The sequence below is a fragment of the Zonotrichia leucophrys genome, chromosome 1, assembly GCF_028769735.1.
Source record: "Zonotrichia leucophrys gambelii isolate GWCS_2022_RI chromosome 1, RI_Zleu_2.0, whole genome shotgun sequence".
Taxonomy (NCBI): Eukaryota; Metazoa; Chordata; class Aves; order Passeriformes; family Passerellidae; genus Zonotrichia; species Zonotrichia leucophrys.
Genome location: NC_088169.1, coordinates 8,037,931 through 8,063,889, shown reverse-complemented (window position 1 = coordinate 8,063,889; position 25,959 = coordinate 8,037,931). Strand labels below are relative to the sequence as shown.

The 25,959-nt window shown below is 38.9% G+C and overlaps 1 protein-coding gene across 10 annotated transcripts in view; it reads right to left on the bottom strand.

The window, feature by feature from the left end:
- Positions 1 to 25,959, bottom strand: part of CASK (calcium/calmodulin dependent serine protein kinase) — a 191,013-nt gene that overhangs the window by 96,265 nt on the left and 68,789 nt on the right. For all 10 annotated transcript variants that reach the window (XM_064706397.1, XM_064706406.1, XM_064706424.1 and 7 more), the window contains exons 3-5: positions 13,385 to 13,490; positions 6,645 to 6,722; positions 5,232 to 5,304 (exon numbers count right to left, since the gene is read on the bottom strand). In XM_064706397.1, coding sequence (XP_064562467.1) covers positions 5,232 to 5,304; positions 6,645 to 6,722; positions 13,385 to 13,490 — 257 coding nt within the window. The remainder of the gene's footprint in view (positions 1 to 5,231; positions 5,305 to 6,644; positions 6,723 to 13,384; positions 13,491 to 25,959) is intronic.

Here is a 25,959-nt window from a genome sequence, read left to right as displayed (position 1 = left end):
TGCTGCATCAACATTGGTCATAATAAATCCTATGTGTACATCCAAATGAATCCAAGTTTGTAGAGTGAACAGTGTAATACCCATTAATCCATGTAATACAAAAGATGTTTTACATTTGACCTATGGACACTTCCTTTTACCTAAAAAGTGAAGGAAGAAGGCAAAAACTAGGCTGGAGTTGAGGACCCCACTCTCTCGTTATCAGCGAAAGTTTTGGACACAGGTTTCCTTTACAAGAAGGTTGAACAAAGCACAGACACTTTCCTTGGGATGGGTGAAGCACAACTGTGCTACACATCCAACAGCCAAGCAACCACAGCAAGGCAGAACTGAGCAGTCACTTTCCAGATGGCAAAGTGCTGCTGGCAGGACTGGTTTTAGATCATCAGCTGCAAGTCTGGGTGAGCAGAGCTGTTCACTACCAAAGTGCTCTTCTGATCTGCACAAACCTAAACCCAAACCCCACCACTTCTGTCCTTCCTGAAGTACACTTTATAGGGAATGTAGCTGAATTATCTCAGCAAAATGCCTTCCTGGGCTTGTTTCTCTTAAAACAGTTTTTGAGGGCAGCATAGGCTGAAGACATTCCTCCTACATTTTTCTAGTCACAACTACTTGTTCCCCACTGCTTATCAAAAAGGCAAGAAAATGAATGAAACTTTGGGAACTATTAATCAAATATAACTTTGTGATAGACTCTTAACAAGATCCCATTCCAACACTTCTACATAGCACCAAAAAATTACATATGCCTGGCTTTTTTCCTATGTAATCTGCCCAAGATGATGTCCTTTGAAGTTCTTAACTGCATCGAAGTTTTTCTTGTTTCAAATAGTGGAAAAGCTTTAGGGCAGTACAGGCAATTTGAGAAACTAAAAATTGAGTCCTGCACTGGTCTAGCATTTGACAGAAGAGTTCATGGAGGAAAATCCCCCAAAACTTAAAGGCATGAGGGATGAGGAGAGTTAGAAAAACACTACAGCAAAACACAGCCCATGTGGAAAACTTCCTGCATTGCTTGGACGTGCTGGTGCCAAAATCACAAGTTAGCAGGTGACATGTGAATTGTTTAATAAAAACAATAAAACAACTCATTCCTATTGCAGTGAACACAAAATCATAAGGCAAACAGGCACAGCACCTGGTTTGCAAAGCAGTTTAGAGACCACAAGAGCCTGTCAAATTTTTGGTTAAGCCATTCAAATATGCTGCAGGGGAAGCCATCTCATCAATCAGAAGACACAAGTTTTCTGACTGTGTGAGCAAGTGACTGAAACATATAAACTTATTGATCATAAAGTTTGTAAATGCTCAACTCCAGGTAGGCCAAGCAGAATAAATACACTTTTCTCAGCCAAACTGCTTCTGAACATACTAACAGGTCAACAGGAAAAGGGCTGGACAAAACAAGCATGGGGACCTTGAGATAGGAAGCAGGGGCACAGGAGTGAAAATAAACAGGGGAAAAGAGCATTGCCTGAAGAAACACTGAGAAATGATACTGAAAGTTTTGTTTTTGGAGTCTCATGTTGTACATTGAATGAGGAAGTGTATCACAGAAAAAAATGTGGCCAGGTAGGACACTCAATTGCACCTCCGAAAAAGGGGGTTTTGCAGCCTTAATCACTTTTTAACAACTTAATATGTAACAAAATCCTCACCAAGAAGTTGCTACTGGATCTCAAGGATCTATTAAGCTCTAAAAAATACAGAAAAAACACCAATTATTACTGTATGTCCCCAGAAAGCATAAAAGAAGTTTCAAAGTGAAAAGACTGGAAGGAAAGTAACATGCAACAGATTTCTTGTTCTGGGTATTCAAACATGGAAAAAGATAAAGAACAGATTCTATCCTGGTAATTTTTTAAATAGCCAAATATACAGTTACATAAACACACACAAACATATATATACTACTTTTACTCATTTTTTAGAAATGCCCAAAAGCAGAAGTGTAGGAGTGTTGAACTCTACCAGCAAAATCTGAAATGCTAAGCTAGAAGCAGTTCAGGCAATGAAAGACAGAAGTGGTAACTGAGTGTGCTCTCAGAATTCATATCATGGGTTAAGTTCTGTGAAATGCAAAAATCACCATGCAAATCTATCCACAGGTCAAGTCTCAGGTCACCTGCACCAACTCAGATGTGTATGTGACACACAGTGCAGAGCATAATACTTGGTCCTATTCCCTGGAAAAACTCCCTGGTTTTGACTCCCAGTCACAGAAATATTGAACTGAATCTTAATGACAGAGAAGGCAGAATATGTGTATTTTTGCTTTAGCAGGTTTATCTATTTAGATGATCACATGTAGGAACAAGCATTAATACCTATCCAGATAAAGCCATAATGAAAATTTTGGATGTCTGCATTTTGCTGACAGGCTTACCCTGACCCCCGTTGCACACTAATTTGCTAATCAGGGACATATACAGGTATGTGGAAATCATGGAACAAAGCTGGAGCACTTGGAATGAGTTAAGGATAAAACTTCAGCAACTAAAGCTCTTGATGTGATTAAATTACTCTTACACCTTATATACTCTCACTCTTATATCCCTCAGTTATACTAAAAGGTATTTTTATAGCAACAATTTTGCAACTATGGAAAATTCTACATAACAATAAAGGCTCAGAAAGGATTGCAAAAGCTCTTGATAATTTACTGATAAAAACCATTCTGTTAAGGTTATTGCAAAAATAAGCCAGTAACAAATGGTACTCAAATTGCAGCAGGAGTTTTACAGGAAAACACAAGAATCTCATTTCTGAGCCATATCCCCCCCTTTCCTTTTTGCTGCTCTCTTACATAAAAGATTTCTCTGTACACAAGCTGCTCTGTAATAACATTTGGTAATGGAAAAGACTTCCTTTCAATGCTGCTACTTTCAACAGTCACCTTCTGGGTATTCCTGACACAGCAAGGTTATGACAGAAGAAAAGGAATTGCTGAGTCCTCTATCAGTGGGGTGAAAGAACAGGAACAAATGCTGTGGTAAGGGAAAAAATTCTTGACATTCACATTTCTGATGCACAACTGGCTTGAGTTTTCTGCCTTCCTGCACCTTCTGTTTTCCTTACCATGTGATCCAGCTTCCAAGCACTGCAGGATCATGTTCACTGAGGGTGAAGCAGATTTTTAATTGTCACTGATTATAAAGCCTTTAAGCAATGCTGAAGGGGCCCAAATGATATACACAGGCTCAAGAAATATCTGGTCTCACAGAGCAATTAGGACAACTGCAGGCCATGCTGTGAAAGCTTTCACATTTTCATTCTGACATCAGAGGTGAATGTTGGGAACAGTGAGTTTGTCCCAGGCTGGAGTCACTTGGAAAAGTCAGGTGAAGTTTCTGGCACCAGACAACAGCAAACTTTAATTTTGTCTGCTATAAACTGTCTAACTTCCTAATCAGCCAGGAGCTAAGGGAGCACAAAAACAGCTGAAAGACACCTGAACCTTATGTGGACTAGAAGGTGCTGATCTTCCTGTGCAGCAAAACCACCAAGCATTTTACATTTCAAAATAACACTCACAGAACATCTAAAAGGGAGAAAAATGTAGCCTGACTATATCAACCTTATAGATTTTATCAAAGCACTTTCACTTTCACCCATTCAAGTAATTTCTAAAGTGGTCATTTAGTCTATTTCCTTTCAAAACAACATCTACAGTGACATCTAGAGCCTGGATACTGCACTTTATTGTGTTCAACTCTCAAACCCCACAGCTCTGCACTGCTTTTGCCAAAACAAAACACTGCTGGTTTAAACAGCTTTACACCGATACCTCAGACATTTTTTTCCTAACCCATGTAATTTGAACAGCTTCATTTATAAGGATGGTATTTTTAAAAAACAACCCTGTGAATCTGAGGTTCTAAGAGACCGGATAAGCACTAAAATAAATCCCCACTTTACCCTCAGCAAAAAGGCCTCCTTTAAAGGCCCTTGAAGCTAACACTTGGTTTTTTTTCAAGAAAAGCAAGTGGAGCTTTCACAAAGACACAGCAACATAAAGATTAAATTAATTCTGAAATTCATGAAGTACTAAAACCAAGCAATTAAAAGTACCTAGAACCCTCAACACAGAACAGGATGAGACATTCTACTAGCAATTAAGAGCTGGCATTCAAAAATTCTGATTTTTAGACTCTGTCTTAAGAAATGACTATTAAAAGAAAAAAACTTCAAAAGAAAGCCTCTTAATAATCTTCTTGATTTTAAAAGGAAAGGAGTAAGAGGTTGTGAATGGTCTGCAATGTCTGGGTACAGAAGACCAAATGACTTCTCATAAAAACCACCAGTTCAGTGTCTGTACTCCCTCCCCTCACAGGTCACCTGCAGGAGTCTGAAGCACAGTTTACCCTCCCTCCATCTTCTCTGTTCACTAAAATCCAAGAGTCACCTCTCAAACTGCACCATCAGAGCTTGCCAGTATTTTTCTTACTTCCTACAGTGCTTGACTCACTTTGGATGAAACCAAACTCTTGGAGAAGTGGGAATAACCACTTTAGGCAATGACATTAACAAAGAATATGCATATTCAAATTGAAGAGAGTCAAGCCCACTTGGGTTAAAACTCCCAGCTACTTACAATGAAGTACTTTAGGATAAACTACTTCCATAAATATCCATAGAAACAGCACAAAATTCACCAGATTAAAACCAGTATGCACACACACTGGTCTTAAACACTGCATTTATCTTCCCAAACTTATTTATATTAAAGAAGTTTTCATAATAATAAATGTTTATTGGACTGTCTCCAAGAAGCAGATAATATTACCAATATTGTAGCATTTAAGCCTGTGCATCTCTATGAAATCTCAGTGTGAATGAGGGCTGTCATTATGCTGTCAAATTGATGCCAATAAACTACCAATTCCAGTTTAATTTATGCAATTAATTTATATACACATTTTCCTAACAAGAAGAAAATGCAAGCAGATTCCGTATGCATATTCAAAAACTAGAAATTAAACTGACTTTCAAAGCATGTTGTAATCAAATGCATGTACAATTTGTGAATACAGACCTCCTAAATGTTCTATATTGATGGAATTAGGGTGGGCTTCAATCTTATATGACACAGTAAGAGTGAAAACACACTCAGCAAATGGAGATTCCTTTTCTACAGCTCCTCCCCCCTCTCTAAATTATAGAAATTGAAATTCAGCACTTTGCATTATTGTGGTGAAGGAAAAAAAAAAGTAATTAAGCCCCCTTACCTTCACATCTCTGTGAATTATATTATTATCATGACAGTAACGTAGAGCTTCCAGTATCTGTCTCATGTAATGACTGAAAAAACAAACACATTATGCATGACAAACCTGCAGGAAAAATTACTATACACATTTAACAATCTAAGTATTAAGAGTCTAACTGTATAAAACTAATCAAACAATTTAATCTCAAATACACAGAGATGAATGGAGAATGCATATTAGAACGGAGTTTAGGTTTATAGTAGTGAATAATACAATCTCAAGCTTGAGAATTATTCTGATTGAAGATGACGGAAATTAGAAATGAAAAATCTGTGTTTTGCAGGTTTTTGTAAAGATTTCAAACGTTCAATAATTCTGCTTGATATAACAAAGAAGTCAGGGACCCTTCATTTATTTTAGCAAAAAAAAAAAACCACAAAGGAAAAAAGAATGAAAAAAGTAAGTATCAGTGGCTGATTTATCTGGAAAAGGACTGCACCAAGGTCTTGGCTTGCTCGGTGCAGACTGGAGAGCATCCCTGTTCTCCACTGTGTCCAAAGGATGCCCTGAGAGATCACTGCCCACAGATCACTGCCCACAGCAGGGCCAACAAGTGCAGCAGCACCCTGTGCTGCTTCAGAGCATCACTGTGGCTCAGGGACTCCTCTGGGGGCTCCAGGTGGTTAAGGGCAATGTTTCTGCCCACAGGAACATCACAATGCACTGGATCAAGGTGCTCAGGGAGGCTGTGGAATCTCCCTCCTTGGAGGGATTCTAGACCCCACTGGACAAAGCCTGAGCAGCACAACACAAATGCTGTGCTGGGCCTGAGCAGGAGCTTCAAACACAGACACTGATGTCTCCTCCAACCTGGCTCCTAGCATGCTAAAAAATCCACAGTGTTGAGAAAAGCAAACAAAGAATGCTGTGGGCTTTGAGCTCAGCTATCAGGCCATCAGGACAGTGGATTTCATTGCCCTTTTGCAATTTTACAGTCTTTCATCTTAGTTAATCTCATAAGTGAAAAGGTGAGATGACTATAAATACAGTGATACATTAGACAGAAAAACCCCAAATCAACTCCATCTAGAAAGAAAAAACCAAACCAACTCCACCAGTAAAATTCTCACCCTGTCAGGCAAGTCACTTAATGCCATCACATGAGAGATCCATAAAGGCAAACACAGCCAATTATGTATCAGATGTGAAATACAGTTTTACTCAGTAATCTCATCCAAATCTGTAACTAGTAAGTGGCAAAATGCTCCAAAATTCTACTTTGATTGTGCTAATTATTGCAATAAACATCTAGAGTGTGGAAATAGGATTATTTATAGTACAACTTTCAAGTTTTAGCTAACAGATTGTACAACACTATATTCCATTCTTTTCTATTTATCCTGAGGGATTAATTAAAATTATAATAAATACCTGGCTACAGCTTCACTGTAGACAAATCCAGCATCTGCTCTCTTCACAATTTCAAAACACAGGTCTGCTCCATCCATACTGTAGGTAAAAAGAGGCAAAAATGCTTAAAACCTGGTAACTACAATCAATTACATAAAAATGCTTTAAAAATGTATTTATTTCCCTTACATAAATCTTATACTCTAGATACAAGTACAGTGCATTACTCATTAAAACAGCATTTAATGGGTAATCTAATAGAAAATGGCTTGCCACAGGTTAACCATTTTATGTCCCTCAAGTCATGTAACAGTTCTCTAAAAGCATTACCAATAGCAAACATTTACTTAATTGTTTAAACTGCTCATTGAACAAGGCGTGCAAGAAAAGTCAATGCCCTGCAAAGAGGACACTGCAATTTAACAATTAGCCCCTGATATTAGGTTAAGTCTGTTCTTATAAGCATTGCAAGTGCAACTCTATACTAACAAGTGTAGTAATAAAAAAATATTACTCAATTTGAATTTTAAATGAAGACTTTAAAAAATACTCTAGAAATACAGTACAGTCGTGCCAGTTGGCATTCTCCTCTGGATAATTAAGCAGGCAAGATGAGATTTTACAGCTCACAAACACCTGAGAACACTGACAGCCCACATACTGCATCACCAGCTCTGAAATTTGATACCTTTCTCCTTTTCTTCCTCATCTTTCTGATCACCAAACTTCCCACAATGAGCAGCACTACCCTTTGGATGCAGAAATATTCACAGACCTTAGTCTTAAATTAGGCTGCCATTTCTCTAAAATGAAAGCATTCTTGCCCTTCTTTTCCCTCTCCTGAAAGGGACCTAAGAGTTTTATCTAGAAATGTTCTCAGCCTGATGGGGCAAGAAGAGATTAACAACAGAACAATAAAATAAACATCATATAACTCATGTTTAATAAGGCACTTGCAAAAATATTGAATGTAACATTACATTTTCAGCCTCCACACCTTTTCTTTTTACTCTCCACAAAGAATCAAGGAGGAAAAAACCCAAAAGGCAGAAATTCCAGGGCATCTGGACAGCCAGTATCCCAGGGCTGTTTCAGTAAGTTATTCAGAATATTAGCATCACTTCTGCTTTATTACATACCTGCAATGCCAAACTTCTGCTTAGGGAGCCACAAGCCATGTGCAGAAGCTTTAACTCCCAAATAAATCCCTAAGGTCTCCCTCATGCAAAATACACTATCATGTGGATAGAACACTGACAACTGCCAGAGGGACTGGTGACCAAAAGAAAAACACATTGAAGAGTGCAAAGAGCCCCATATTGCCAAACCATGACTGTTCTTCACTGCATCAATATTCCTCTCTGTAGGTTTTATTCCCAGCAGTTTTTCTGTCTTGCCAGTCCTGACCCCAGTTGCATCAGGGCTAATTCATCCAGGTATCAGTCCATACATCCAGGAGTACATTTAAAAAAAAAATAAATTAATTCCCAGAGGATATCAGAGTCCATACAACCCAGATGATGCAAATATTTAAAAATAAAAATAAATACATAAATATATAAATATCACCCAGAGGGTATCACAGAGTCCATACATCCCAGAGAATGTAAATATTTAAAAATAAATACATAAATATATAAATATCACCCAGAGGATATCACAGAGTCCATATAGCAGCCATGGGGCAGGGACATGGAATTTACTGGCTCATTTGAAAAAATCCCTCATGTCAACCTCTCAACCCTCTCTCAAATGTAGAATATATAAAATGTATGATCAGTTACCAAAAATAAGGAGATGTCATTCTCATGAAGCAGCAGAACCCTTTAGAAGACAAATTATCTGTACTTTATAACAAGTCAGTGAAATTAAAGATCCAGAGGCACTCAGGCTTTTTAGCAGCATCAATAGTTTCTGAGACATGGAGGGAGGAGTGTGATGTTTTTAAATTAATTTTTCTATTACACAAGGTGTTTATTATCAGCATGGTCTTTAACATGTATTTCTACCTCCCACTTACAGATTCCAGCATTTTTAATTGAAATTTTGTACCAGTAAGTGCCAGTTTGAATTTCTTCTTGGCAAATATGTTTGAAAGTTATACTCCATTAAGATGAACTCTGTTGGCCTCCCAAGCACAAACAGGAGTCAGGTGTACTTTAATCTCTCACTTCAATGACTATTTTTTCAAGACAAAATCTTTTTTTTAAAGAGAAGATTGTGATTCATGTGTAAAGAGGGCTTTTATCACTCCATGTGATACAATATATTCAAAACATGACACTGAATTTTACTAAAAATCATGAGACTTTTGTCTACCTGAGGCTGAAAAAAAGCCAGAGTCAACCTCAGTTATAAAAAATCCCAGCAAATTCAGTGACTAAAAACTCAGCAACAGCTTAATCACAAGATGAGTTTGCAGAAACTGAAAGCCTTGTATGATAAAAAACCAATAAAGTTTTGGAATATTGATGGAAGAAAAGTTCAGAAAGTCTCAAGGCTTTGTAACTATCAGCATAAGCATGTGAAAACCACAAAAAAAGAAAAAAAAGGTAAGTTAAGATCCACTGAAGTAAACATACAAATATATTCATATTGAAGACCTAAGTGGATGATGCAAAAAAATTTGGGAAACATCAGAACAGTCATAACCTGAGAGAATTCCCTGGCACCAGCAGAGGGAGCTCTTGGAAGGGACATGAACTGACTAGGACTGATGTATTTTACATAAATAAAAAAATACACAGAATAAGTAAATATATATATATATATATATATAATCAGCTCTGACACCAGCAGTGACTGAAGAACAGAGAGCATACTGCACAAGAAATCTGTGCTTTCATATTGGGGTATGATAGCTTTGAATCTGCAGACCTAAAGGGATGTGGCTTACAATTTAATTTATAGATGAAGAATGAGAAAGCTTTAGAAGCACTGCTTCATTTAGGGAACTGAATTATTACTTAATGAAAAAAGGATAAAAAAATTCAGTGTTGACATACAGCTCTTACTGAGTTTACTGAGTTTTGTACCATGTATGTTCAAGGCTTGTGCACAATGGCATTTTCCCCCTCACCTGGCCAGTTTTTATATATTTGCCATCTTCACTTACCTCAAATAGGCCAACTACAACCCTGTTAAATATTGCTTTTATGAATTTGAGATTTTAAACCTGAAGCATTTTTACATGCTAGCTACATTAAATGGCAAAGCTATAGGTACACAGATACATCCTAACTGCTCAATCTTAACACATCAGTTCTTCTAATGTTCTAAGATATAAATCTCTCTTAGAATACACCAAGTAAAACAAATCCACCTATGTATAGTGGTGAGACAATATTGTGCAAATTACCAAATATCAAGGTATTTTGGAAAGCACTCCCTGCTCCTGTATCTGAGCTCTTCAGCATGGAAGTACTCTCAGTCCATATATACTGAGGATAAGCTGCAAATAATGTACCCATAAATCTAAAATCTAGTTTTCAGATCCTTCAGAATGAATATCTGCTTTCTTTTAGAAACATTGCAAGTAGCTCTGACCCTTCTCAAAGTATTCTCACTGATAAAAACCAATGATCATTAGGAAAAAATGTAATAAGCAATAGAATATTAAGTGACACTTGTATACCACAGAGAAAACAGTATTCTAAATTAAACCAGGAGGCTGATGGGAACCTGATCAGTCTCCACAAATGCCTGAAAGAGGTTATAGCCAGGTCAGGGTTGGTTTGTTCCCAGGTAACAAAAGCAATCACAAAAGGCAAAATGGCCTTGATTTGTGCCAGGGGAGGTTTACATTGGATAGCAGTAAAAACTTCTTTACTGAGAAGGTTGTCAAGCATGAGAACAGGATGCCCAGGTTAATGGTGTAGTCACCATCCCCAGAGTTCTTTAAAAATGTGTAGATGGGGAGTTTAGGGACCTGGTTTAGTGGTGGCCTTGGCATTGCTGGGTTAATGGTTGGACTTGATCATCTTATGAGGTCTTTTCTGACCTAAATGACCCCATGATTCTATACAGCTGCCAGCAAATAACACCAAAAATGGCAAAGAAAACTGCAAGTCTATTATAAAGAGGAGAATTGGCCTTTCCCAGAGGTAAGGTGTCTCCAGAGCCTCCAAGGGATCATTTCCTTCAGAGTAAAGAGCCCCTCTGGGGGTGCAGCTGGGATGTGTGTGAGGGAAATCATTTTGCACAGGTACATCCTCTCTCATTTGTAATGCAGTAACACCTAAATACTTTTAAAATAGTATTTTCAGCTTAGGAATAAGGCCTTGTGGGATAGGGTCTGCTTCTTACTCTACACATGCACTTCATCTATTATGGCCACGTGCTTCACTGCAATTTATTACAGCAGCACCATGCAGCCTGCTGGTACTCTGAGATATAGGCCAGTCTAAAGAGTGCTTGGGGCTGTGCATGAATAAGGGGCTCAAAACAGAGCTCATTTTTTGGTGTTAAACCTCACTGCTACTGTGCATCTTCATCAGTGCCTCTATGAATTTGCAGTTTTTAATATGCTTCTTTTCACAAAAGCTTTGGAAATTGGGCACAAATTGTACATTTTCCTGAGTGGTTCAATCAGTTGTTCCCAGGTACATGCTACATTTGCTTATTTCACTTGTATTTTTCCTGTATCAATAGGTTTGGCCAGGTATTCAGGGTTTTCCTAGCAGCTGCCCCATGCAGCTCACAGCCCATGAAAAGCAGAGAACCAATGTTACATTTATGTGCAAGTGATGGCACCAAGTTTTAGCTTTGGTTATTCCACACATTTTATGTGCTGGGCCTGCCTTAGTTTCCATGCAAAGCACCTGCCAGCCCACAAATCACTCATCACAGATGGGTTTATGTCTCCTCTGCAGATCTGTGTTATCTTCCCCTTTCCAGTCCCTTCAGAGTAACTAGACCCTAATGAAATCTATTTTATTACTGTAGACAGAAATTTGCTGCAAATCAGTTGAGCTGGTTACAGTAACAGCACAATGAACAGAAAGCAGAATGGAGGAAAATGAATTACCTACATGTACAGAGATGCTTTTGTGCTAACTCCAAGTTTGTTTTTCTGGTCACAGCTACAGAGTGTGCCCCTAACTGCTCAGACTCAGACAATGCAGTCTCACTCCACACAAACACCAGCCTGCTGTGGATCCCTGGACCAAAGCATCCCTCCAGCACAACACCACATCTGCCACAGCCCTTCCAGTCCCTCCCACATCTCAAGCACAGGTGCTCCTACTTTCTCATTTTCTATCCTGCTACAAAAGACTGATGTTTTTTGCGTACAAAGGAAACAAGGACATACATATGATAAACAATCATCATCCCTCAAATAATTTAGCTTTGTAATTCCTTCTTTCATGTGGCCTGAAGTCAGGTGCAGTATTTGTGTAGTAATTCTAATTGTTCAGACTTGCTTTTTGTGTGTACAAACATAAATTATAATAGGATTGTCATTAAAAAATAATTACTGCTTTTGTCTCATATTTCTGAGCTATTAGCATGTTAAAAATAGAAACAACCCCTTTTTTCCGTTTCAGAATCTTGTTAATTATCTGAGTATGACTACCCAAGGTGTACATAATTATTTCATAACAGGGTAATTAAAGTGTCTCGGTCAATGCTTTGGGATTTTCAAAATAAAATGCAAGTCAGTATTGAATCAAAATGTACAGAGAGGAAAGCATATAACAATTATTTCACAAAACTGTAGGTTTATAAACTCATTTAAATAACGTAGAAGACTTGCAAACAATAATTTTCTGCTTTACCTGATGTTTTTATTGTGGATTTTCTACTACCTCAGTGGTAAAACATGTGACAATTATTTTTTATGTGAACATCTCAAATCAAATTCTTGGCTCTAGTGGGTAAGCCAGTTTTACTAACAAACCTGTGTGATGTGGTTACTCCAACATCAGCAGCTCAAATCCACCAGAAAACATAATGGAGGAAGATCAGAGAAATTTAGGAGGTACAATTACACATGCCCAGACTGACTAGGAATGAATATACAGAGAGCATAAAAAGAAGAGCTGGTAGGCAAAGAGAAAGAAGATCAAATACAGAACATGCACAAAAGACTATTTCACATGTCTGGTTGTATCCTTCCCATTTAGATAAAACCTAACTCAGAAAGAACTAATAATTTTCTCTCAAAGAAAGAATGTGGTAATTTCAGGGCTGCCCCTCTTCTTGGTTTCTTGATGTTGAATAAAAATACCTATCCATTGCTGAAAAGTCATATTATGTTGCTTCTTATAACTAAACTCTTACATTCAAGCTTTCAAAACAAATCTTGTAGACAAAAGCCTCTTTTCATTTATTGTGAACAGGTATATTGATTTACAAGAACACTTAAAAACACCAATAACTTTACTTTCTTATCTAATAATAGGAAAGCAGTGCTAATGAAGCAACAGTGTGGAAATAAATAAAATTTCACAACTGGAACAAAATACCTCTGTTACCCAAAGATGATGTCTACCAGCAGATTTTCAACTTGTCCTTTTACCCTGTAGCCATCAAAAAAGATCATGCCTGTCTTTACAAAGCCCTGGTATTCACCACTTCGACAGTGGGATACTTGTTTTTTTTTTTTTTATTTGGGACAACCTGAACTTGCCAGAAATAAATATTTTCAAAGTACTCAAGCCATCTGAGCTACAAAACCTACAGGTATGAGCAGCCACACTTTTAGGATTTTATTTAGCAAATGACAACACGGAAAGGTGGAATCAAGGAGAGAAACTTACAACTCAAAGACCATATAAAGCATTCCATCTGAGCTGTATGTCTCCAACAGTTCCACAATGTGAGGATGCTTCAGCATGTGACAAATACTGGCTTCTCTCTTCAGATCTGTGGAAGATAAGAAGGTAGTTGCAGATTAGCTATATATTCAAGCTGTTTAGAACACAATGTTTGGAAAGATGTACACATTTGAAATTTCTAAAAAATTCATTAATCTTTATAAAGAACTCTGACAAGTGGATATTTAATTATGCTTAATTCAAATACTCACATATAGCTCAAAATTTAACAGATTCTTGAATTCACATATTAATAGAAGATCTCCTTGGTCATAGACTGAAGAACTCTACAGAAGTTCCTTGAATGTACAGTTGCAGACTACACTGAGATTTTCATCCCAAATATTTAACAACACTGCAGAATTCCCTCCAAATGCACAAGACAGACTTTCACCACACTACAGAATTATTCATAAGTGGAGGTCTCTAAATCCTCAGCTCAAAGCAAGGTGAACTGGAGCAGATTGTGCAGGGTCACACCCAGCTGAGCTCTGAACATGTCCAGGTATGGAAACTCAAAAACCTGCCCAGAAAACCTACACCAGTACCTGATCATCCTCAGAAAAGAAAGTGTTTTTCTTATGGTAAAATTTCTTGCAGTTTACTTCTTCAACAGTATTTTAAAATCACATCATATGAAATGACACTGGCATAAATTTCCATCAGCATACATTAGTTTGCATCTCTGCTCTAGAGAAGAGTGAATAAAGCAGGAAAAGTTGCAGCTAAAAGAAGAGCAGAAATCACTCTGAAATCTCTCAAAGCTTAAAAGATTTTGTTTTAAACGAGTCCTACTTTTTCTGATCACAAATCAATCCTTCTGCACAAAAAGAAATGCACAACACCAAACCACACTGCATTAATTTTCTTTCTTCTTTGTTGAAACAATTTGGTATTTTTGTTATTTAATCATCCTTAAACTTTTTTTCTTTTCACTTATCTACTTGTATTCTAGAAAGAATAGCAAAATCTTTAATGAATAGCTTTGATGATAATTTGGTAAGTGAGGAAAACATCAGTCTGAATTCTGAAGCAGACATTTTACTTTTCTATTCTCTTTCCATACAATTGGTCATTGCTCAAGAATGACCTACACATGCATTTATGGAGAAATAAAAATATCATTTCTTGGTTTGAGAATATTCTCCATGTAATTGGGCTACACTAGAAAGAAATTTACAATGCACTATTTTCACATGTGCCCTCCTACATTCTTAACAGGAATCAATTATATTGAAAAATGCAAGCAGCAAGATGAAGATTTCTTTGTGAATGTGAAACATTTAACAGGTAACTCAGATTTATGCTAGACTCTGGATGTTTCAGCCATCTATAAATTCAGATGAAAAGTTGAGAGTTTGGAAATGACTGAATTTCAATTCAAGAAAAATGTTCAGATCCACAAAGTGCAAATTTTGTTACCAGAACTTTCATATGACACCTGCAATTTGTGTCCCCTCCCTCACAACCTTGCAAATACAATCTAAAAGCAAAATGACAGAGCAATCCTTTAGAAATCATCATGTAATGGCACCTTAGGAGCTGCAAGCTGAACAGCAAACAGAAATATCATTCAGTGATACAGAAGAAGTTTTGATAAAGAAATTAATGTAAAATTTGGCCTTTATTTGTCCATCTATTTATTTAGATGAAATTCTACAACCTAAGGAAACAGCAGTGTGGAAAATACATTATCAGTTCTTACACCACCTCAATGCAGAATAACTACTAAAGCCCCACTGTAACCTTCCCTTCCATCACAAAAGGCAATGAGTTGACACTAAACGGTTCCCATCCCTTTCCTAGCAGAGAGGTTCACTCAAGTACACATCCAGTCCTTTCCAAACAGGATCAGAGATGAGCCCTCTGAGGAGCAGTGTAAGGGAATGAAAATCTGTGATTCTGTGAATGACTATGATCTTCAGAAAATTGGCTGCTTGTGTTCTGTCTCTCACTTTGTAACAACTTTAATACCACCACACTTCACCGTGGATCTGATGCCTATTTCAGATGGAAAGCCAAGTGGAAATATCCAACATGAAACTGCAGGAAAGTTCTGCTTTATTTACAGGCAAGAAGTGTGTTCAAAATAGTTTATTTTGGCTGCTCCCTTTATTAATATTTTGTGGGCATTATTTGAAAGGAATTAGAACTGAAAGGAAGAAAGTATATACTGCCATTTCCCTCATTCCTCTGTGTAATATTGGATGAGTGCAGCAATTGCTCAGACTGAGCACCAGCACATGAGGAAGGAGAAACAGAGTGGAAAATAAAATCTCCAAACAGGAAAACAAATGAATAGAAGTTACAGAACAAGGCTTTTTATGACTAAGGGGTCTTGGGGCTAAGAGCAGAACAAAGTCCTATTTTAAACACAGCAGGGACTTGTTCAACAGTAGGCCTATTAAGAAAAAGAAAACGAGGTGTAAGGAGACAGACAAGCACACACCACACTGATTCAACAAAGCCACAGGGCAGGAAAGAGATGATGGATTCTGAAGTACATTTGGACCATGACCCAAAGGTCAAAGTAAGCCATGTTTCAGACCAGTAAAAAGGAAAGAGGAGGAGGAGAAAAGGCAGAGATGACAAATATGTTTCATTGTTTGCACTTAAAAAAATGACATCAGCATCTACTCAATCCTTTAGCAAATGCTTTTTCTAGACTGAATTAAATTTTACCTCTGCAAGTCAAAGAGGTAAATAAAGTCCCAAGTACCCACAGACACATTCTGAATGCAACACAACCCAATCAGATGCTAACTTGCACCAGGTGATTGAGGATATCCCAAGAAAAATCCCATTGTCTTGTGAGCCACAATATTATCTGAGGCATCATTCTGAATACCACATTGCATGAACTATTTGCTACCTCCTGTTAAGTTTTCTAAACCTCTGCTGAGTATTGGAGCCATGCTGTGTAGTAATAAAGGTGTCAAACACACATTCCATATTTAAATTAGCCTTTCATACTCCAGACACCTATAAAAGATTCAAGACAACTCCAGAATTTGCCAATGGAGAAAGTTGGCTTTAAGCAGCAAGAGGTGTCATTTAGTAGTGGCCACGTGTCCCATATTTACAGCAGTCTCCTCCACTAGTAAACAAAATTTAGCTAACAGAACACACCCTGCAGGTCTTGGAATCTAAACCAAACTGTCATCTTTTACTGGCTGGACTATTTAACTTCATGTGAATCCTTTCTGAACCCTTCATCTATTTATTTTTCTCTTATTCTTGATATGGCTGAAGAAATTACTTTCTGGTTCATTCTTTAAACCTTCTGTCATGGTTTGAGCCTGGCACAGAGCCAGTGCCCCCCATGAAAATGCCCTCACCCTGGTGTCTGCTGTGAGATGTGACCAGGAATAAGCAAAACAGGCTTTAGCTTGAACATAAAGAACACTTTATTACCTAAACTACAGGAAAATAGGGAAAGACCATAAGGAAAAGAAAAAAAAAAATTGAAAACCTTACAAAAAACCACTTTCCTCCTCCCCACTACCTGACTTTCCCAATCCGATACATTCTCCCAAAACACCAACTGCCCAGCCTTGGCCCCACACTTTAGTATACTCAAACTTCAGTTCATGAAGAGGAAAGGAGTCCTTCTTGTTCCATAGGCTTCTCCTGGAAACACACTGAAACCTCGTGTGCTTCTCTGTCACTTCGGCACCGCCCGGAAAAAAAAGTCCTTTTGCCGCTTGTGACATCTTCCTTCCATGCCCAGTGCTCTCACCACTGACGCATGGACCAGAGCTGCTTTTAGGGTTGTCTTTCAAGGATCCCTTGTCTCACTCCAAAAAGGCACAGTCTCTGCTTTTGGGACAACTGTCCCCCCAATTTTTCAACCCTGGGGCCGGGGGTCCTCACGAATGAACCCTCCTGGTTTCTGAGCCACTGCTTCCCCTAAGTGCAGTTGTGTCACAGGAACAACTGAGTCCATGGCCACAAGAAAAGTCCAGCAAAAGGCACTCCAATATCATCTTCCCATTCAATCATTCCACGTTCTTCGGGCCAGGTCCTTGTCTCATCTCATCTCCATCTCCCTTCTTATTCAGCTTCGAGGAGGATTAGCATTTTTGCAAGGCCCCATCATGAAAGAAAGGGTTAAAACTTTCAGTCTCTGTCTGTCCTGGAGCGGCACTCCCACACACGCTGCCCACACCTGCCGCTCCGGCCGGGCACTCTTCCTCCCCCTTCTCTCTGGGCCGCTGCTATCACATTCGGTGTCGCCGGCTCTCTCTCTCTCTCTCTCTCTCTCTCCTGGGGGGGATGGCTGCCCGAGGGCTGACTCCCTGGATCTTCCACCCTTCCATCCTCGAAGCCCCTCACCTCCCACCTCTGTCCAGGCCCAGGGCTACCACGTGGCTGCCCTCCCCCGCCCAGCAGCAGCGATGGACAGGAGGGTGATCTGACCTCTTCGCCGCGACGTCCCAAGAGAGCCTGCCAAGGCAGTGCCCTGCTTTTAACCCTGGTATTCTCGGAGGTGTGTCAAACTTCACTGGCTACCCAGGTGTCAGTATGAAACTCAGAACATCATTGGTTTGACCACAGCATCCCAGAATTCCACTCTTCCTGGTCAAACCTACAACCTTCCCTGCCAGCACTTTTTTCAAAATTAAACATAATTGACAACAGGGATAATAAATAGAACTGCAAGTTTTAAGCACAAGTTTTATAAGTTTCTTTGCCAGCTGCATGAAAGGTATTGTCACACAACCAGGAACAGGGAAAAAGACCTGGTGTTCCATTTATCTTGTTTAACACACAGGCTCATACTTTACATCACAATTTAAAAAGCATTTACCAGCTATCCTTTTACACAACTGTTACCAATAAATGTTCCAGAATTTCAGTCTGTTTACAAAACTTTGAGGGTTTTTTTAGCAACTGGAGACATGTTAAAGTTTCCATTTTAAACCTGGCTACTTATTTAGAGAGGCACTGAAGTTGTTTAAAGGGCAGGAAAGTTCAGACTTTAGTAACAAAGAAGAAAAGTCCAAAGATGGAAAAGATAATTCCCAACCATAATCAGCACACAGAGAAAATGCAGCCTCATGTGTGGAGAGCGACACTGAAAGTGAATTGCTGGAAGCACTAAAAAAGATAACTGCTCTATATAATTGCACAGAAAGATATATCAGTCTTTGATAAAAAACATAAAACATGAGTATCACTTAAAATTCCCACCAGAATTAACAACCCAATATCCTACACATCTCTGACAATTCTGGCAAACACCTAATTTCCTTTCAAAATCTGCTACCCAAGGTTTTAAAACACCTCAAATATACTGAACACATTTTCAAAGCATGTTAATGGAAGAATTAGATGATTTCTAGCAGCCCACATAATAGCACCATTTCATTATTTTAAAAGTGATGTGCATAGACTGTAGCAGCCCCATCTTTTATTGGGACAGACAGTTCCAAGTTTCTTAGCATGATGGAAGACACATGTCCTTTTTCTGTGTACACAATTCATTTTTATACATACACTATTCTGATTTTCCAGGTTCAGTCCTTTAAAGGATTAGTTTTCCAGCCACAGCTTGGGTATGACAGTATTTTGAAAGGGAGTATCTTCAACAGTAAGCTTCTTCCTTAAAATGCTTCTATATGTTTTTTACAGCAAGATATGATTATTCATAACTTAAATAGATTTGGTAGTACTAAGTTTTAAAGGGAAATCAATATGCTTTGTTCACTTGGTTATGTCATTCTCACCAACCATCCTTAGGTGAGCATCATGGAGAAGCTCCTTACCACCCAAATGGAATTTTTCCAGAAACAGCTAAACTGAACTGTGTGTCTTGAAATGTGCCTGAAGCATGGACAAGGGAGACACTGAGATATCAGCCCCAGCTGTTTGGCCCTAGACACAATTGTCCTGTGGATTATTAGCCTTTGCTAGATGTTAAACTCCCACTCAGCTGGGCAGGGGTAGAAGATTCAAGTAACGACTATAAAAAAACCTCATGGGTTGACATAAAGACAGGGAGATTGTTTATCAGCTATTTTCAGCCAAACAGTCTTGATGAAATTAACTTATTTTTTGCCAATTAAAAGAAGATAAACATGAAACCAAGAAATTTCCTCCCCCCTTTCATGGGCTTACCTCCACTGCTTCACTTCAGCCCCTCCAGCCCCAGCTGTGAGTGGCGCAGGGGTGAGAGCCATGCTCTCACTGCAGGTCCCTCTCTGCTACCGCAGCAAGGCTCCTCCATCTGCTCTGCCATGGCCAATCTCCTCTTTCCCTGCCCTTGCTGTGCCCTCTTTTTGTTCCACACTCCCTACACTCTGTCCCAGTGTTTCCCACCCCTCCTGAGATGTATCTGCACAAAGCACCACAAACGAGGCCTATGGGCTCAGCTTGGGCCCACTGGGGCTGTCCGGGAACCCACAGGCCCGAGCCTCTTCCCACAAAGGCTGTCCCTGCACCCTCCTGTTACCAAAAACTTATATTTAATCCAGACCTAATTCCCTTTCTGCTGTAGACACCACACGCCTCAGCCTCAGATCAGCCTGCACAACACCAAATTCCAGTTTAACCATCACACCCTACCTGAGGTCACGCTTCCAGGGAAATACTGACTCAAAAAATTTCCCTGTCTCCTCTCTTTGCCCATTCTTGCTGCTCTGTGAAAATTACTTCTAGGCTCTATTCTTCTAATAATACATCAGGGAAGTAATAAAAGCTCTCAGTGCAGCCAACACACCGCAACAGGAATGAGGAGCTGGAGGTGGGAACATCCTGTATTGCCACTGGCAGTGAACTCCTGTGCTGCAGAACCACAGCAATGTTTCAGCCCTAAAGATTTGTTCTTTTTAAGTATTTTTTTTTTCCTTCCATGACAGTATTCCCCTTTCCCTTAATTAAAACAGCACTTCCTGCCTTCCTGGGACACATGAGCGATTCCTCACCACACAGATACATCCGACCAGTTAATGACTCGTTGCCCCAACAAGCACTAAAAGCTTTTCCAGCCTCTCCTCCCACACACCTTGGGGGTGGCTGAGGCTCTGGGGTAGCCAAGCTGATTTAACTGCTGGCTGTTCCCCCTTCATCCCACACACATTCCTGCCCTCTGTTCCAGCAGCCTGCAGCTTGTCACACCACACACCAAAATCAGTTCAGTGTTAACTCAGTTAAGGAAAATATAAATTTATTTTTGTCTCCACTGGCTCGCTGTTTTGCAGTTTTAGCACAGGAAATGGCTCATGAGCAACCTCAATGATGGAACTTGACTTAAAAGAAAGAGAAGGAATATGGAACAAGTAACACCTTTCCCTGAAAGTTTCTCCACTGTTACCAAATCCTTATTGCATAATCCATCTGCACCTTAGCAAACATGCTCGAAATATGCACTAAAAAGACACAGATGCATGGAGAAAAGAAAAAAGAAATAAAGGGCTGGTGTGGCCCTTGGTAAAAACACCATGGGAATCAAAAAGCACAGTGGCAATGTGAGAGAATCCATCTCCCATCAGTATCTTTTGTTTTAATGCAACTGTAGTGTTTGCAAACAAAATGCTGGCATGAAGCAAGAACAACAAAATGCAGTTATAGCCAATATTTCCCTTTCTGTGATTTCCATGAAGAAATCCATGGAAATCTTCATTTTGTGGAATTAGACTTTATAGATGTTTGCTAAATTCTGAGTAACTTTCACTTTCTACTCTACTCTTTCTCAGTGTTTGGACACAAATATAAACACCTTATTGGCTTTTTAGCTGGTGCTGGGTGTCTTAGGAGACTTAAAGACAATTTTCCTTCCTCAATTTATACTCTGTCAGCTATGATGAACACGAAATTGGGTGTGAAAAAATCCCACTTCTCTCTCAACTTCTGATACAGCCACCAGACTTGTCCAGAATCAAGTATCTGACAGACAGTGTAAGTTGTTTCCATGATTGTGTCCATGAAAACAGCCCTTTCCTTTTATGCATGTCCTCATTTTACTGACATGCAAATAAGCAGTACTTCATAAATAAGATGGTGTATTTTAGGAAATGAATCCAGTTGAACTAACAAAAATGTTTAAGAATGCCCAAAAGAGTATTTAACAGCTGCCTACTGCAGATAATCTAAGCCCCTTTAATTTAATTAAATGGTAATTCTTAGCAACTTTTTACAAAGCACCCACCATATTGAAAAAAAAATCTAACATTTTTCAAGGAAGAACAAAGATTAGATGTCTCTCATCTAAGACTTTCCACATTCTATGTCCTCTTGCTTAATACTCAACAGCAGGTTCAGAGGTAGGGGGAAAAGGGAAAGAGGAAACATAAGAATGTGAAAGCAATACTTTCTGGATTATTATTGGTTTTTAATTAATTATATGCACAATCTGTCTTTTCTCTACAGCAAAGCAGCAGTTTCTGAAGTGCTTAACAAACTCAAGAAAGAATTAAAGCAGAAGCGGAGTTACAAACTCTATAAATTGATTTTAAAAGCAGTAAGAAGGGTTCTCTCTGTTGTGAGGTTGGCCTTCCAAATAGAAATGGAATTGTTGCTAAAGACATTTTACAACCTGTGCTGTAAAATCTGAAACACTGCTAATGTTGCACTGTTTTCAATAATTAATGACAGGAAATTGAAAATAGCCATTGACTCTCAAGCTGTGATCAATCAAGTCATGAAAGCAGGTTCACTACTGATATCCACATTTATTAAATCCCACGTTCCCACCTGTTTCCCAGCACTGTGTAACAGCCTGAAACCCAACACCTTCCCAACAGACCACAGGTTTTTACACTGCAGACCACAATTTTAAACACTTTGTGATATAATGAGTCCCTTCAAAGCATGAAGTGCAGCAGCAGATCTGTCAAGAGTATGCTGTGAAATTTCTTTTAAAAACAAACAAAAAAACCCAGAGAAATAATTTGCCATAAGCTGTGCATTTGATAAAATAATTCTACATGCTGGCTGGAGCACTGAACTGGCAAAATTCTCACCTCTATGGTCACAGTGGACTTAACTGAAATAATTGCAAGGCTGTAATTCCATAAAGTTACACTGATTGTGCTTTCTTGTACTGAAACCTAACACTTTAAAGCAACAGCCCCATTAAATGCAGCAATTGCTCCCTCTTTTGCCAGCTCCTTCTCCCCTCCTGCAGCATCTTTCCCTTCACGCTGGTGCAATGCTTGTGCAACTGCAGCATTAACACAATCAAGGAATAATCCACCTTAACTGCAAACAATCTTTTTCCCACCTGAACTGTAAACCAGCCTTTTCCCTCTGCCCTTGGTGGAGCCCTGGTTGAGCTGTTTTTCCACCAGACTGGTTCTGGCTAGTCCTGGGAGCCTGCACAAACACCTCTGAGCACAACAATGTTGATAGTCTGGCAATAGAAACAAACGGCCAGATTACAGTAGCAAAACATATCTGACAATCTGACAAATCTCAACAGTTTGTACATTGCTGTCCTTCTAACAAGTAAAGAAGCCACAAAACCAGATTTCACAACATTATCAGGAATTGCTAACTTGCCTTAGTTTTATGTTTTCATACGTTTAACTGCACCTCAAAATAAACTGAGACATGAAGTTTAGGTCAGGTGATATTTCTTTTCCCCCTCTGTAGTGTCCAGTTTGTGCAGTTCCACGTGGAACCGTGTCCCTGCAGATTTCTCACTAGGTGGCAACGCAGCTCCAGCTTTGATCCATGTGCAGTCGGCAGCTGAACACACACAGAGCCTGCACGGATTCAGCTGCAAAGAGCTTTGTTTGGCCAGCTCTGCACCCTCCATCTCACTAATGACAAGTACAGCTCAGGCCTGAGAGCAAAGATGCCACTCAAAAATATCTAAGGTACATGCAGTGCTAAGTGCCTTTTTATTCAGATTCTGTGCAAGACCAGTCTCTGCTCTGCTTCCAACCAGAGATGGCCACACACCACTATCCTACTACACTACACTCAATGAGAGGTATATAATACAACTAGAATACATTTAGTTTGCTCTCATAAACCAGAAATTCTTCATTTAATCCACAAACTGTAACACAGTGTGTGTTTACTGCTATTAAGTCTAGCAAAAACCTTTATAAAGCTAAAACCTGCAAGAAGTTCATTTTAAATCACTGGAATTTCTCCTTTTTTAAAGGTTAGACACCCAGAGTGGAGTTCTTAGTTTCACTTTTTGTACATTTGTTTGTTTTTGCTGCAGGTGTGGGTATGTGTGTGTGTGTTCAGGGTTTCTCTCCAGCCTTTGGCCATGGCAGCACAGGCAATGCATTATCTCAGAATGTGCTAAAAGCATTATTACCAATGTTATGCTTAGATTGGCACAACGTTTTTGTGCCAAACGTTGATATCTTCTGGCCAGAATTCACTTAGGCTGATCAGGTTAACTAAAGGTTATAGACATTGCAGTCCTTTAAGTGAATTTTTAGTACTCATGTACTAAAATGTAATGACATTAAATCAAGTAAGTGCCCTCAGAGGCAATGGAACATTATCAAGAAAAGGATGTTGGCTGATCCTGAAAAATTAAGTGATTTCTCTTGCTGATCATTCTAACATTTGAAGGTTTTTGGCTTTTCTTTGTTTGAAATGTCTCTTCTTCTGTGACTTAGCCTTTACTTAAATGTAATGACAGGCAAATTTACTTTTTGATATTAAGAGAGAATCTCAGTTTTACAAGAAAACCTCTGGTATTTTAAAGATACAAAGCAAATCTCTTCATAACACATTCAGCTAGTCTAGACAAACTGTCTGTAACTCCTACTCGAGGAAGGGTTAAATAATCCATCCACTGCTTCTGCTGCTGAACATCCAGACTCAGGAACAGCCCAAAGGCACCCACATAGGGAAATGACTGCCTAAGATGCTTCTCATGCAGACAAATGTACTTGTTTGCTTTGATCAGAGTTCCTTTGGCCTTGAACTGCTGGGCTCTGCACAGCCAATACAAAACAAAGCCAGCTGCACACTAATGCTAGAAAGGAAATCATATACTTTACCCAAGTCTAGACAAACCAAGCAGCAGCAACATCTAAAATTTACTCCAACTCCACAGTGCCACAGAGCTCAGTGACTGACAGGGTTTTAATGGCCAAACAGCTCAGGTTAATTCAGTTTTTCTTAGGTAAAATAGTACAAGTTGCAGTAAATGCTGCTGTGAGGGACAGCTGAATTCTCAAAGTCCCTGCACAACAAAGGGAACTCAGCACAAACAGCACCTGCAGTGCACTCTGAGTAATAGACAACTACCTAGCAAATGTAAGAATGATGCCAATTCTGTTCTACTTGGAAATTGTGTAGTGGAATGATGTCTGAATGCTGGAGATTAACTACCTTAGCAAAACCTGTTTTCTGGTTCAGTGACAGAACAATGTCAGGAACCAGAAAATTTTTCTCAGGCAGTAATAATCCAGGATATAAGAAAATTTAATTTTGGTTTGTTCCACCTCTGCACATGCTTCTCTTGGCAAATATTACCAAAAGCCAAAAGAATTTTTTTTTCTTTCTTTGTTAACTGACACGTTATAAAGCAAGTTTTGTAAAATTGGTCTTAGTTCAGTCATTAAAAAAATTCACTACAGAATGAACTTTTTAGCAGCATTTTCAGGATTCCATACCAACAAACCAACAAAGTTTTAACTAGACTTGCTGCTACTTACCAAATATCCATAAAGTAATCCTGCATACCAAGTTTGTAATGCTTTTAAGAAGCACATTGTCCCTTTTCTGCTTGTGCAGTTGAAATATTCCTCCAAGCCTCTGAAACCAATGCTCTTAAAACACACTCTCCTCCTTTCACTCCACAGAAATCAGATGTTAATGATGAAGGCAGTGCAACTGAGCTCAAGCCTGTTTCTAGCAACATTGAGGTCACAGCTCAAGGAATAAGGTTTTAACTCGCCTGATTTGTCTCTGATTTTACAAGAGGGTGAAAATACCACAAATCTTTACAGACTGTCACTTATGCTTTCCTTTCTAAAACAGATTAAGCTGACAGAGGTAACATACCCCCATAAAGAACCAATCCAGTGACAATTCTGCCTATTTAACTGAGTCCCAGCACAATTACAGGTCATCAAAGAAATATTTTCTTTCACAACATCCAGACACTTCTCATGTTATTTAAAGGGCAATTTCTCTTCACCAATACAGACAGGAAGAGTTTTTCTTCTTTAATCTCAGCCAACCATTAAGCAAATAATATTTCATTTCCCTTCTTTATTATCTGGTGATAAGCAAAAAACACTTAAAATTCATACTTACAAGTTGAGTTAGAACTCAACTAGTTAGTTTGATCAGCTAAAAAATCTGTGAACCTGGAAATTGTATCGAAGTAGGAGATGGGACTTGCAAACAGTGCACCTGCATGGCTTTTTACCTAACTTGAGAGAGTTTGCCACTGCCTCTGAACTTTCATGTGATGCCAACAGCAAAAATCACATTGTAATACACAATTTCCTTCACTGACACAGGGTATTTTGAGGGACTGGCATGGATATATAAAGCTTTGTAGTAGCCAGCTGGGTGTAATGGACTGCTCCTCC